At 37.8% G+C, this 14,235-nt stretch overlaps 1 protein-coding gene across 1 annotated transcript in view; it reads left to right on the top strand.

Moving 5' to 3' along the window:
• The window catches only part of LOC124787951 (dnaJ homolog subfamily C member 1), a 30,586-nt gene extending 17,677 nt beyond the window's left edge, over positions 1–12,909 (top strand). Inside the window, exons 6-8 of the mRNA XM_047254950.1 lie at positions 1,645–1,969; positions 5,386–5,619; positions 12,022–12,909. Coding sequence (XP_047110906.1) covers positions 1,645–1,969; positions 5,386–5,619; positions 12,022–12,114 — 652 coding nt within the window. The 3' untranslated portion in view covers positions 12,115–12,909. The remainder of the gene's footprint in view (positions 1–1,644; positions 1,970–5,385; positions 5,620–12,021) is intronic.
• Positions 12,910–14,235: the final 1,326 nt, after the last annotated feature.

Here is a 14,235-nt window from a genome sequence, read left to right as displayed (position 1 = left end):
TTCCAGTCTGAAAAAGCACCTGCCCTCTGGTAGTTTTTGTTTGTCCAAATGTTTTGTGAAGCATCCTGCGGAAGTGAGATCGTCTACCTCCAGCCTCGGTTTCCTTCAGCAGAATCATAGCATGCTTTCTGGAATTGCAGTATGGGACTACAGATCATGATAAAAACTGAATGAAAGTCCGTTGCTTTTAAAATCCTGCAGTGGAGACGGGTGTGAGGTTAAGCGTCCGTGCCTTTGCTAGATCTCATAAATTGTTTTTATTTGTACTTACCTTCAGGAGCCAAATGTATAAAGCTGCCGATAGACGTATATAACAGTAAAGGTGATGCACTATCCTAGCTTTCAGAACTAACAGCTCCTTCGTCACGGCGGAGGACACGTTGGGGAACATAAAAAAGGAATGGCTGGCCACTCGAACTGCAGGATGAGAGGGGCCTTCTGATGAGAAGGACAAGGGTAGACAAAGATGGGGGGGGGAGAGGGAGAGAGAGAGGAGAGAGAGAGAGAGAGAGGAGAGAGAGAGAGAGAGAGAGAGAGAGATGATTCACTAGATTGTCTCATTTAATTTTTACTTGCTTTGACAGAATCAAACTTTTTATAGTAGTGGGGTTACTTATAACTCTTCTTCATAATATAATAACTCGTATACATATTCGATTGTAGGATTCATAGTACCATCACAGCTACATGTACTTTAGAGAATCACTACACAGTTACACTCAGTCCAAGATAATTTTTTCCGCCTCTGTGGGCTATATTTTTTCATGTCACTATTCGAAAATAATGGATTTTTGATTTTCTTTGCATTCTCACATATGGATTATCAGATTGACATTACTACAGATGATATCCGCCCACGGTAGCTGAGTGGTCAGCGTGACAGAATGTCAATCCTAAGGGCCTGGGTTTGATTCCCGGCGGGGTCGGAGATTTTTTCCACTCAGGGACTGGGTGTTGTGTTGTCCTAATCATCATCATTTCATCCCCATGGATGCACAAGTCGCTGAAGTGACATCAAATCGAAAGACTTGCCCCCCGCGAACAGTCTATCCGACGGGAGGCCCTAGTCACATGACATTATACATTTCCTACACAAGATGTTGCTGGCAGCCCCCCCCCCCCTACCCCCTCCCATGCCCCCCCCCCCCCCATGCCCCCCCCCCCCTCTCTCTCTCTCTCTCTCTCTCTCTCTCTCTCTCTCTCTCTCTCTCTCTCTCTCTCTCTCTCCGTGTGTGTGTGTGTGTGTGTGTGTGTGTGTGTGTGTGTGTGCAAATTTGTCACCCACTATACATCTGCAGATGTGTGATTAAGTGCCTTCATTTATGTATACTGTATGATTTTTATATTTGTTGGCTGTCAGCATCAAGTCTATACTAATTTAAAGAATGGTAAAATGTTGACTGCATTTGAATACCTTAAGAGATAGGTGTCCACAAATGGGAATCAGACACACATTGGTCTGGATATGAAACAATTGAAAGGAATTAATGGAGCATATATTTTACGGAGATTTTACCGAGTAACACAATCAGGAAACAAATTTCACTGTAGCGTCGTTGTGAATGGTGAATGATGTACATTTTCACTGTTCACCAGATTTTAATACTATTCTCCAGTGGAACATTTTATCTTTGTTTCAAAAAGATCTGAGGAAGAGGACGAAGAACCTGTTATGCAAGTACGTGAAGTTGCTGCGAGGGGCCCACGTCGCCGCAAGCCCAAATTTGCTCCTCCTGAGGTACTGGCTGCTGAAGATGAACTGCCACATGATTTGAGCACAGCTCAATCTTCTGGGTCAGTTGATGACTTGTCAGCCCAGGAAGAAGATACAGTAGCTCCTTACATATCAGGTGGCCTGTGGACCGATGACGATCTAGCTGAGCTGTCTCGTCAGCTTAAACGATATCCACAAGGCACCCCACAGCGTTGGGAAAAAGTGGCCGCTGCGATGCACAGGCCGGCAGCAGAGGTAAGCTTCAACGAGGTACTTGTTTAGTGAAAAAGAAGGGAGCGTAATCTATAACTCTTCTTAAAATGTATTATAAACATAAGGAAGAACTGAATAACAGCTCAGTATTTTCAGACATTCATGAACCAATATCATTTCATTTGTAAGTGACCGAGGTAAGAGAGACTGCTTGTTGTCTGCAAGAGGTGATTTTTGTACACAGTGACCCTACAGAGCAGCACACCTGTGACTGATTTTATAAAATCTGTTCTTAGGAGGATGGCATGGTGCCAAGTTATGGGGGATGCCTGAAATGTTCTTTCGATTTAAAACTTGTTATTGTTGAATTTATGAATGACAAAGGCAGGCAACAATGAAAATTAGAACACCTGGAAAGAGTGTAGACTTTGCATTTTAAGTGGACTTGATTGCACACTGCCCACAGCAAGACACTGCTAGGTAACTTCTTTATGATTTGATAGGGATGCATTTAAAAAGAAAATTGCCTTGTAGATGGTCTTGAAGAACATATTGTTGCCTTGGAAGAATTACAAGGGTAGTTTTATAAAGATTTTGAGGACACTGTCAATCTCAAATTTTTTTCCAAGCTATTTTTGAGACTGTTAGCTGTTTGTTGAAATTGTCACTGTGCATGTGCAGATGTAACTGATTGACCTACAAGGTAATTCCAATTATAATGACAAATCTTTTTACATTAAAACTGTTCCGGATGTCTACATTGCTTTCCTCAAGTGGAGTTTCCAAGTCTCCATAGTGAGGTTACAAAAGTGCTACTAATTACAATAGAAATATTCATGTGAAAATCGTTTTTCGATTATGAAACTATGTAAGTCAAGATTACATGGCAACTTGTGTGCAAAACTCTGTGAAATTGTCTGCGTCTGTCTGTATGCCTACTGTTTGTACCAGATAAAATTTATGTCTTCAGCAAACCAAAAATAAATAATTAATTCTAATAATTTGTTTTGTTTGTGACCTGTGTTATAGACAAATGTAAAATATAAAACTAAGTAGTATGCAGTGCGACTGTACTGCGATTTACATGGTGTGCGTTTGCAGTTCTTCCTTTCCTGCTCCTTGAGATCAGACAGTGTGGTGTGGCAGTGGAGGAAAAAATGTAGTAAGGCTGAGTGCTGTGGCACTTGTGCCCATGAGCCAAAAGCTTGACCACCCCTGTGTTAAGCCATCCTGGATTTTCCATTGTTTGATTTTATGAGGGATGTTTGTTGATAGTGATTCTCCCACACCCGCACCCCACACCAAGACCGGCCTCAAAATCCTCATATGTAAATGTTTCATTTACCCCCTTGCACCTTCTTTGCTTTCTGTCTAATCAGTCTCTCTCTTTTCCTCCTCTCCGTTGTGTTGTTGAGCAGAGATGCTAGCCCAGAAGTTATTGTGTAGTGCTGCCTGAAGAATGGCATTATTGGACCTTTCTGTATTGAATTCACAGTGATCTGTGTGCCACATTCTTAAAGTACTTAAATAAGTTGGAAAATTAAGGTATTGCACAATTGTGTTCCAACTATCCATGATTGGAAAAGAACATAGCAAAATGCCAGTTTATATAATATTACCTTTGTTATAGTCACACTGTTACATGGTAGTTTATCAGGGTCAGGGTGGTTTGAGTTAGGACCTGTCCCATTGCCAGCTAGGGTTGGAGCAGCCTCGACCCTACCTCCTTTGCCAGTTGCCTTGGTCATCTGTCTTTTACTCTGTTCTAATTGCTTTTAAAAGTACTAGCCCCATTTTCTACCACACCCTAGTTTCCATTTTTTTGCTTGGCATTCTGATTTAGTGCTTGAGCTCAGACAGTGTGGTGTGGCATCTTCTTCAACTGGGAGGGGGGTTTGGTTGGATGTAGGTGGGATCTTTGTTGCCATGAATGAGCCCTGGGAGATCTCTTATCTGCTCTGTCCTAATTACTGGCCTAAAACCACATACTTTCACTTCTCCTTAAATTATTGTTCAGCTCAGTACCTCGATTTCATAGTTATAATTCGTTTTGCCCATAATTCGTTTTGCCCAGCTGCTGCATATATGATTTCTGAGACTGTGTTAGAGTTATCAAACCAGGGATGTGCAAGAACTGCAAAATCACTTCTGTGTAATTGAACCTGGTTTTTTGTCATAATAATCATCTGTCTGGCATCCACTGTTGCATTAAAGCCTCTTATACATTTTTCCATTGATTATAATTATCAGCTGTATGCATCAAACCACTCCTATATATTTTTTGAATCTCATGTACTCAACTTCCATTATGTTGTTGCCTCAGTCTTTTCTTACCTTTCAAAATCCAACAAAGAATTACTTGCAGAAAAACTCCAGTGAGCTGCTTTTTGTATAGTTTGATGTATGCCAAGACATCTTTCTGAGCTTTCACTCGTCTTCAACTGACAAAATATATCTTCATAAATACAGTATTTCATAGTCTACATTTTGAACGCTGCAGCTGCCTTTTGTTCTCTGACTTTCAGCCTCTATATGCGTAGCACAAACAGTTTTAGTTATTTTAATTGATTAAATTGTGGATTCTTGTTCAAACATAGTATATTGTGTTCACATCCCACTACAGGAACCAAAGCAAAATGACTCAGCCCATTGGTAAAGTGGAGCAGTGTGCTATAATTCATTTTCGGTAGCAAACAACGTCACGGTGTGCTGCTGTATCAGTAAGGTGCACCAATTTGTTGTGGCTGCTCCAGCAGTGTGCTATGGTATGGTGCCACAGGGATTTCATTGTGTACAACCGACTGCATACACATACCTTAAATTTATCAAAAAATAAATTACGTAATTTGTTCTGCCAAGTTCTTCCATTCTCTCATCCTGGGGCCTAAGTGTCCTGCCTTTCCTTTTTAACCTTCCCCAATCTAAATCTCTTGCAATCCTGAGAAGGAAACTATTAGTGCTGAAAAGAACAGTTGTTACCCACCGTATAGCAGAGATGCTGAGTCGCAGATACGCACAACAAAAAGACTGTCCGAAAATGAGTTTCGGCCAACAAGGCCTTTGTCGGAAACAGAAAACACAAATGCAATCTCTGCTGAAAACTCATTTTCTGACAGTCTTTTTCTTGTGCCTATCTCCAATTCAACATCTCTGCTATATGGCAAGTAGCAACTATCCTTTTCATAATATTGTTAAATTCCATCCTGGATTTTTCCATTGTTGAAACTATTACTTCTGAGAGCTAGGACAGTAGATATACTTTCATGGGGGCCTGTTGGCAGTACTGACTTTTCTCCTGGCTGGCAAGTCCAGGCCAGCATGTCTGCCTCATAATTTGATAGTTTTATGAAGAGAATTTTTCTTTTTTGTTTAGGTTATGTTCTGGTTCAGAATGAAGTTAAAAAAGATGTTCGGCATACATTATACAGCCTGTTTGATTTATATCCCTTCTATTTCAGGTGGCACATATGGCAAAGAAGGTGAAAGAAGAGGGTTATCGTCCTCCACAGGTCACAACAGAAGAGCTCCCTCGAAAAACAAAAACGCGTGCTGCAGAATCACCACTGCCAGCTGCCTCAGAGTGGAGTCAGCCACAACAAAAAGCTCTTGAAAATGCTCTTACAAAATTCCCTAAAGGAGGATCAGGAGATCGTTGGGAGAAAATTGCAAAATGTGTTCCAGGAAAGACGAAAGTGAGTCTTTTAATGTTTGAGCAGTAGGTTACACAATCTTTCTGACTTTTTGTTTATTTATTTTCAGAGAAATGTCTCTCTAGGTAGCTGTTGGCACATAGGACTTAATTAATTGATTGATTACTACTTGTTGTTGTGTTTGTTGTCATAGTCATACAATTCCATCTTTGGTTTAGCATTACCTTTGAAAAATTTTACATTTTATTTTAAAAGTTTCTTTAAGACTTGTATTTTGATGGCTTTTCACTGCCTGTTTTTACTCTTCTTATTTGGGCAAAACTGATTACTCTGTTTTTGCAGATTTCCAGTCTATATTGTTAACCACTAATGCTGAATTTTTAGTTACTCTTGTTGCACTGTTTATCGACACTGATGAGGAAAAAACCTTAAAGGATGCTACTAAATTCATTGCTGATACTTATGTCTTCACCTGACATTGACTTATTTTTGGAAGTTGAGATTGTGTTCAGAAATTCAGTTAATTTCCTAAAAAAGTGTCTATACTACCATTACGTGCTCAGTATGAGAGGATTGCCTTTAAAGTTCCTACAAAAATTGGGAAAGAAAAACATTCTTTGTATAAATTGTTTTATTATTTTCCAAAATGTCACCTTCAAAATTTACACACTTATGCATGCATTTGAATGAGTCTTAGAAACCTTCTTTCTACTGATGTTGGTACCTTGAACACATGGTTTCGGAAGGATTCATCATATTTTTTAGGTTACGAAAATTGCTATCCACAAAATTTTGTTAGACATAATAAAACAAAAAGTTGCCATTAGGCAATGAATCAAGTGAATAGGGCAGTGATACCTTAATTGAATATTATCTTCTTTAGATAATCAGTTCTTTGATAAGAATGGCAGCTGGCACTGTCATGATGATGAGTGATTTTTTGTTGTTGTTTTTCCTGATTTCATCAGTAACTTGTGGCAAACAAACTATACACTATTTGGCATTAACTATACTTTGATCCTCTAAAGCTGTGGTCACATGTCTGGTGTATGCAAACAAACAGGTAGTCTTCTGTTAGAACTCCCAAACAAATGGTTGTTGCTTAGTTTCCAGTGTATACAATCATATCAAAATTCTATGTCCTGTTAAACTGTTGCATATGGATTTTGCATTGCCTCTGTCAATTTTTTAAAGATTTCACTATATCAGTTGACAAGAGCCTGTTTTTGAGCTTCGGTCAGATAGTGTGGCACCAATCAGGAACAGATACAGGCATCTTTCACAGCAAAATGTTTGTGCAAAGTCTGTCTACTGCTGTTTTTAACATGCGTTAGGATGTTCCTAGCTCAAGGGAAATCACATGTTGATCCTCTTCAGTCACATTGTGTACAGCTTCATGATTTTTGGACAGCAGAATTTGGTCAAGCTTTTCGAAATTTGTCACTGATGGAAGCATGACCAAATGAAATTCTGCAAACCAATTGTAAACAGTTTTTTCTGAAGCTACATGAAACTATTTTAGGCATTGATATTAAGGAGTGAAAAAATCACAAAAAAGAACAAAACTCTTAATTTGAAACTTCCACCGAAGGTAATTTTAAGTAAATTATTTAACTAATCTCTGGGCTGTCATTACTTTTACAGTAACACATGGTAACAAACAGGCAGTTGTAAAACAGTGTTCAGTGCCATCTAGTGGTCATTTGTAGCAACTTAAGATATTGCTAATGCAAAAGATCCTTTATGATGATTTGTGCTAGTTCAGTGCCTGATATTTCAAAATATTTACCATCATTAACTGTGGTAATGCCAATCCTTACTTTAAACTGTGTCCAACAATATGTATTACGACCCGCACAGATAGCCAAGCACTTAACATGCCACTTTCGCGACATGGAGAGGTGAGCCTGACCCAGATGGAATCCATCTCACAGATTAATGATGAGGGCTGGTGAGCTGGCCAGCCTCATTAATTCTTGACCATGTTGAGCCTTATAAGAATAAGTTCTAGTTAAATCTCTTCTCATCTTATACTATCAGACAACAAAGAAAGATTGAAGGGAGATGGTGTTCACATGTGTGTGTTGTATGATGTACAGCCAAATGATCTTCAGCTCAAGCATTCACCCAGTTCTCAGTGCGTTTTTGATTATATCTGGCAAGAAATTATCTTGTAGAATTGTTTAGTGTTAAAGTTCAAGATAAGCTAATTCTTTCTTGCTTTTGGCACACCTAATGTGATTTTTAGCTCATTATTTTCTTTCCCTGTTTATCTAATGGGCAAATATTCTGTAAGGCATACTTCATGTATGATTGCTTGTTCTCCCACATTAATACATGTTAGTTGCTCTAATGCTGAAATAGAGAGAAAATACTCAGAATTGAGACCCACCTCAATTTAGGTGATGTGTGAAGCACATGGTGCAGCGGCTGTGATGGCTACTAACATAATGAAGCTGTTGTGTCATGGCTTTTACTTCACTTCACAGCATGTACATTTGTAACTTGTTATACTGAACTTTGTGGTATAATTCTTTAGTGGCCTTTTTTCTCTCAAAACTGTGGTGTGATTGTGATTAGTATTTGTGGAATGATGAAAAGAGGAGAGATAAGCAAAGCAAATAAGTAGGCTAAGGCTTGTCAGGGATGCAGGATGTGGTGGGTGGGAAACTCTAAGAAGAGGGGTCAAAGACAGACTAGGAAGAACCCTTGACAGCTAGAAAGTATAATATATAGTGTTTACTAGATCATACTTTATCATACAGTGTAAGCTTTCACAGCTGATGCTGACTGTATTTGAAACTCCCGGGCTGTTGAAAACGAGAAAGTAAGTTCTGTTTATAGGAGAGAGAAAATAACATTTGATTTTAAATTTTCTCAATATACAACGATTTTTTTTAACTGCTTGTGGGTATGTGCTAGATGGCTTCATCCAGATGGTGCAATATTTTGGCAAGTCTTGTGTGCCGGCGAGATGAAAGCAGAAGTGGGCATTTAATGTCAAAATATAGCAAAGTTGTCTCCAGTTCTGAACCTCTATACTGGCTCCTTTATCATGGATGTTGTGATGTTGCTGGTTGTGACAAGGATGGTCATACTTAGAACACTTTCTCGGGGACAAGAACCAGTCTGTTAGCACTTTCTTGACTCTGTGTCCGAAACATCACCAAAACAGGATGGGCCACACAAATACTGCTTAACATCCCCGGAAGCTCTTTTGGTGGGGCTACGTGATAGTATTATGTTCCCAAATGGTATTATAGGCTTCCTCAAGCTAGTAAAGAAGGTAGTTCTTCGTGTATTAAAGCCTGTTGAATTTTAGACTTCAGTAAGGTTTGGTAACCAGTTGGGTCTATCATCTCCTCAACCAGTACTAGAGTTGAATGTGCTGAAGGGCATACAATATTTACCAGATTATAAGGCAAGGTTTTTTCCCAAATTCATCATTCAAAAAATACAAGGTTGCTTTATATTAGCAGATTAAACTATTGCTGCTGAGGTTATCGTTTTTACATTGTTTAATAGAGTATATAGGGGTCTTCTTACATGTATAGATGAAGCTTTGGATATTGAAGTCATGTGCAGATTTATTTTGAAGCATTCAAAAGGGCAGGGACAGACAAGTGACACTGGCATATGAACAGGCCAAGATTTCCCTATATGATGAAGTGCTTGATATAGTATCAATGTTACTCGAACAATCACGTGATATTTGAAGCGAATGACAGTAGTGCAAGGGATATGTGAGAAATTATGAAACAACCGCTACAACAATCTATTACTCTGCTTAAAAATTGACAATTTTGTGAAATACAGGAGGAAATAGCACTAAATTCTATCAACTTACAAACTCTTGTTATATTTGAAAAGGTTTGCAATAAAAGTTCTCATACACGTATGGATACCATTTATAAACATTATTGCTGCTTTTTAAGTGAAGGTAACATTAAAAAGTGGAAATGTTGTTCTTCAGGAAACATTACATGATTCACAACTGAGATCAATATTTTATTTGATTATGAGAGACTAATGTTTTACTAAGTGGGTTTCAGGCGAGAGATTTGGTTACTTTAATGTATTGGAACACTGACTAAAATTGTTACCAAATTTTAATCAACATTATGATGGTGACATGCAGCTGAATTGAGAGCGTAAATTAATCCAGATTTAAATGTCTAAAAAACAAATAAATGATATGAAACTGACTGACTTGTTGTCACAAGAAAAAAATACAGCAGCAAGACCTGTCTGGAGATAGTCCAAAAGACATCGGTAGATAGTGGAATGACGGAAAATTTGGCAATTAGACTGAATTGTGATTGCGATCTTTTATTCGTGCATTAATTGCTGTTGCGATGTATGATTTCTATGGGAGAAGATATTGCAGCCAGTGTTTCACATTTGCACAAGTAAACACTACGGAAGTGTGGAGGGAGAGCAGTGATACCAGATTGGCTGAGAACTAGATGAGTACACACTTCATACGTGACTGGAACAGGAAGAAACCTTAATAACTGGTACAATGGGAGGTACCTTCTGCCATGCACCTCACAATGTACATGTGGACTGAGCTGGTAGCAAAGTGTGTCATGTTGCCAGTCTTGGGAATCTACACTGCTTACTTTGATTTTTAGGAACATCTACCATGTTTATATTGCAGTGTGCCTCTATTGATTGTGGTTGAAACTGAATTGACTTTAAAATTGGACAAATACTCAACAATAGTATTCCTGTCTGCAGGAGACGGAAATGTCTAGATAGTCACCAGTGGTGTTCTTACATGTTTTATGCTGCAATGTTGTCAACGCTCACTGTGAATGAAAGGGGTGAGTCAGCTGCTGATTCTACGCAGCCAATGAAAGAATGGTGGGCCACCAATATGTTTGGAAGCAAGAAACATTGTAACATTCTCACATTAGTATAGAAGTGAAATCCGATATGTATTTGGATAAAATCAGCTGTGTTTCGAGGTCCCACAGTTAACCACGACATCAAAAATCGCAACATATTTGGAAAAAACATCAAAATGTTTGTGACAGTGAGGATACTTCTTTCACGGCTGTGCTGTTAGGCTGATGGTTAAAAATAGTGATACCACAAACGACAGGATTAATTAGAGAAAAATGTGGAAAAGAAAATGTTGTCAAAATGAATAAATGGCATAGATTTAGAATACATATAATGTTAAGTGTTTTGGCAGATACTTTGTAAAAGTTTGTAATTTTGATTAGTCAGAATATGTTAAAAATAAATTTTCTCAAGAAGCTTCTTGAAAACAGGGGGTTTGTCTTATATGTGGGTGAATATGGTAGATGATATGGGATTATCATCTACTCAAAGATATTGTATGCAAGTTATGAAGATAGGACCATGATATTAACTTGGGCAAATACTATCCTTTCTTTGTTCAGAATAACTGTTAGAATGTCTTCCCTCCACGAGTCAGGGAAGTAGTCCTATTTTGATTGGATTGAGGAAATCTTTTGCTACTTCTGGGAGCACTAGTAACATGCTGTAACTCACTTTCTCATGTACAGGTGGTGCATCACAAATAGCAGTCGATGCTGAATTGAGCTCTAGCATTGAGGATTTGCAGTTAAAAAAGTATATCACATAGTTGGGAAAAGGCATATATTCAACAGTCAAGTCGTAGTTGGGAAAAGGCATATATTCAACAGTCAAGTCACTGTTGAAGTATATCATCTGGATGCAGGCTAAAAGTAGAGACATGTGCAATACATGTGATCATTGTCACTAGTCAGATTACATCCTTCACAAATAAGTTAGCTAGCCATCCAGAAAAACCGAAACCTGTTTCATATTTTAATGTTCTGTCCGATACTTAAGAGAAATTGAAGAAAAATCTTGGACCTCCTACAGCCTGAGAAAGGCTTAAGGCAGGGGCCGTTCATATATGTAAGCAGCAGTAGGAATCTTAACTTGGATTGCCTGTTCCTGTTTTCCAATGGTGCATCAATTATATGTCTAGAATATGTTGTGTGTCTTTAAAAACAGTGTACAGTCTTCTTATTTTTCTATACGTCAGTGTAGGATTCTTTATCTGCAGATGTGTAAATCATTTGCCCCTCCACCACTCCAGGTGAGTCGCACACCAGCATTGTGGACACAGGATGGACAGCAGGAGAGAGGGGTATAAAAGACAGAGCGCAGTGAAAGATAGTCATCATGACCACCTGCCACCTGAGAATGGTGACAAGTTAGCTTGCAGAAATACGGCACCATCTTGTGACACCACCTAGCTGAATACCTGACAGCAGTTCATATCTTGTTAAATAGTATTTTATGAAAATCGATAGCATTACAGGGATAAAAGAATAATAATGAGCTACATTGATAAATTAAGGTTATTCCCTTTTGGGTCACACTCTTCGAAATTTTGTATGATATCTATTATTTAAAATTTCACCTTTTTTGTTTTTACAGGAAGAGTGCATGTATCGTTATAGACAACTGGTGGAGTTAGTAAAGAAGAAAAAGGAGAATACTGCAGAATGTGTGCCAATGGCAGAGCCTTAGGTTGCATCCATGGAGGCAGCCTATTGTTTAAGTATTATTTCAGGTGCTTCCTGTTTTGCGGGCATTTACATTTCTTTGTAAACTACAAAACAAAGTTAAGTTATACACAAATGATTGAATACTGTTTTATATTGTAGTACACCTTGAACTATGTTTGTATCACATTTTATGAATGCTCTATTGAAAAAATGTATCATTGTTCCTAATGTGTGGATGTATGTTGTGAACTTGCTGCCTGTGAAATTTTTCGAAGCTCAGAGATGTGTACATTTTAAGTGTGACTTGACTGCAAACTCCTAACAAAGAATAGTTAGGCTATGTACATAATGAACAAGGTGTAATTACCATTTAGTTGTGTTAACTATTGAATGATTTGTTTTGAGAAAAGACCAAAAAGAAATAGCATATTTATAAAAACTATGAATACATATATGAATTTATGATTGTTACTATTTTGCAGCATCAAAGAATAGTGAAAATGTAATGTGCTTGGGCTGCATGAAGAACTGTCAGATGTTTATGCTTGTACAGAAGAAAGATACACATGTCACTAATGAATATGTAAGCACTTTACATACCATATAGTGTTACTATTTGTTTTTGAAGTTTCCCCATTGCCCCACTGCAAAAATCTTCTTCTTAATCTTGGTTTCCCAGCAATTGATATATCCATGTCCAGTTTGAAATTCCATCAGCTTTTGTTTCCTATATTTATGTTGTTTTCTATAAACAGAATCTGAGAGTTTTGTATAAAAGTATGCCAACATACTTTTGGAAGAGCATTTTTTATTTAATACTATTTAATGATTTTTCTTGTGTGCTCCAAATAAAAAATAACAACAAAAGTAGAAACCTGTGTACAATAATTTTTTCAACAATACCTGACAGCTATTGCTTAGTTTCTGAATTCAAAAGAAATCCAGCTCAGACAACAGGCATCAATTTTCTTACATAACAATTAATATTCTATAGGAATTTAACTTGGATGGCTGCACTCAGTGAAGATATTTTTCAGTGTCAGTGCTTACTGGAAGGTATGGTCAGGGTTTAAATCCAAACTACTACAGTACATACTTACGTGATATGTCTGATTGTATGTAAACCACACTTGGAAGTTGATAAATCATTCATCATTATCAAATACAGAATCACCCTCTGAAAGCAGTACCACTGAAATGTCAAAACAATTGAATTCTTACTTTAACGTAGATCATGGCATATTAATGGATTTAAACACACACACTTTTTGGTTGACCAAACAGTAAAGTCAAAGAGCTCCCATATGTAAATTATAAACCTAAGAAATGATTTTATTCAGAACACTGGTGCCTCTGCAAGTGACAGTGAATCAGAGAAGAATGTGGCATAAAATCTGTGCTCTTGCATTGTTCACACACACACACACACACACACACACACACACACACACACATTGGCATCATGACCTCAATTCACAAGAAGTTTGTGTTAGAGGATTGCCCCCTTCTAATGTTGTCTGTAGCACTTTAGAATGTTTGTGTCATCCTCATCTTCATAAGAGGAAAAGGTATCATAACAATATCGACCTGTTTGCGAAAATGTGCACTATTAAATTTAGGTCTTAAATGTTGTAAAAGAAAGGTGCTAAAGTACTGAATGTGTGTGGAATTCCTACGACTTAAGGAACTGTTGGGTGAATTAATCCATTTGCATTTTGTGTCTGGCTGTTTGCTGCGCTTCCCCATAGCCAGATAAACTTGTAAAAAAATGCTATGATGTTTGCAAAAGACACCAGTTGGTGTCTCCATGCAAAAAAAAATAAAAAATACCATAAATAAATTAATAAATAAATTTTATCATATCTGTAAGTAGCATATGGTTAAATCCTATTTAGAATTTCACACAAAGTTGTAGCCCCAATTGCAGCAGCTTCATCGTTTATGTGGCCAAAAATTAAATTACCAGTGATCCTATTATATCCTTTTACCTAAGTGAAGCTAACATTTGCCATCTCACATAGTTTCCAGCACTTCAGTAATCCTATATGCATAATGTTTTCAATCCTTCTGGTACTAAGTATAATGTATGCAGTCATTCTCGTTCAGCTGGAATGTAACACAACTTGTATGACCGTAAGTTCTA

The sequence above is a fragment of the Schistocerca piceifrons genome, chromosome 3, assembly GCF_021461385.2.
Source record: "Schistocerca piceifrons isolate TAMUIC-IGC-003096 chromosome 3, iqSchPice1.1, whole genome shotgun sequence".
In the NCBI taxonomy this organism is placed as follows: Eukaryota; Metazoa; Arthropoda; class Insecta; order Orthoptera; family Acrididae; genus Schistocerca; species Schistocerca piceifrons.
Note: the sequence above shows the minus strand (reverse complement) of the source record. Positions and strands in the feature narration are given on the sequence as shown.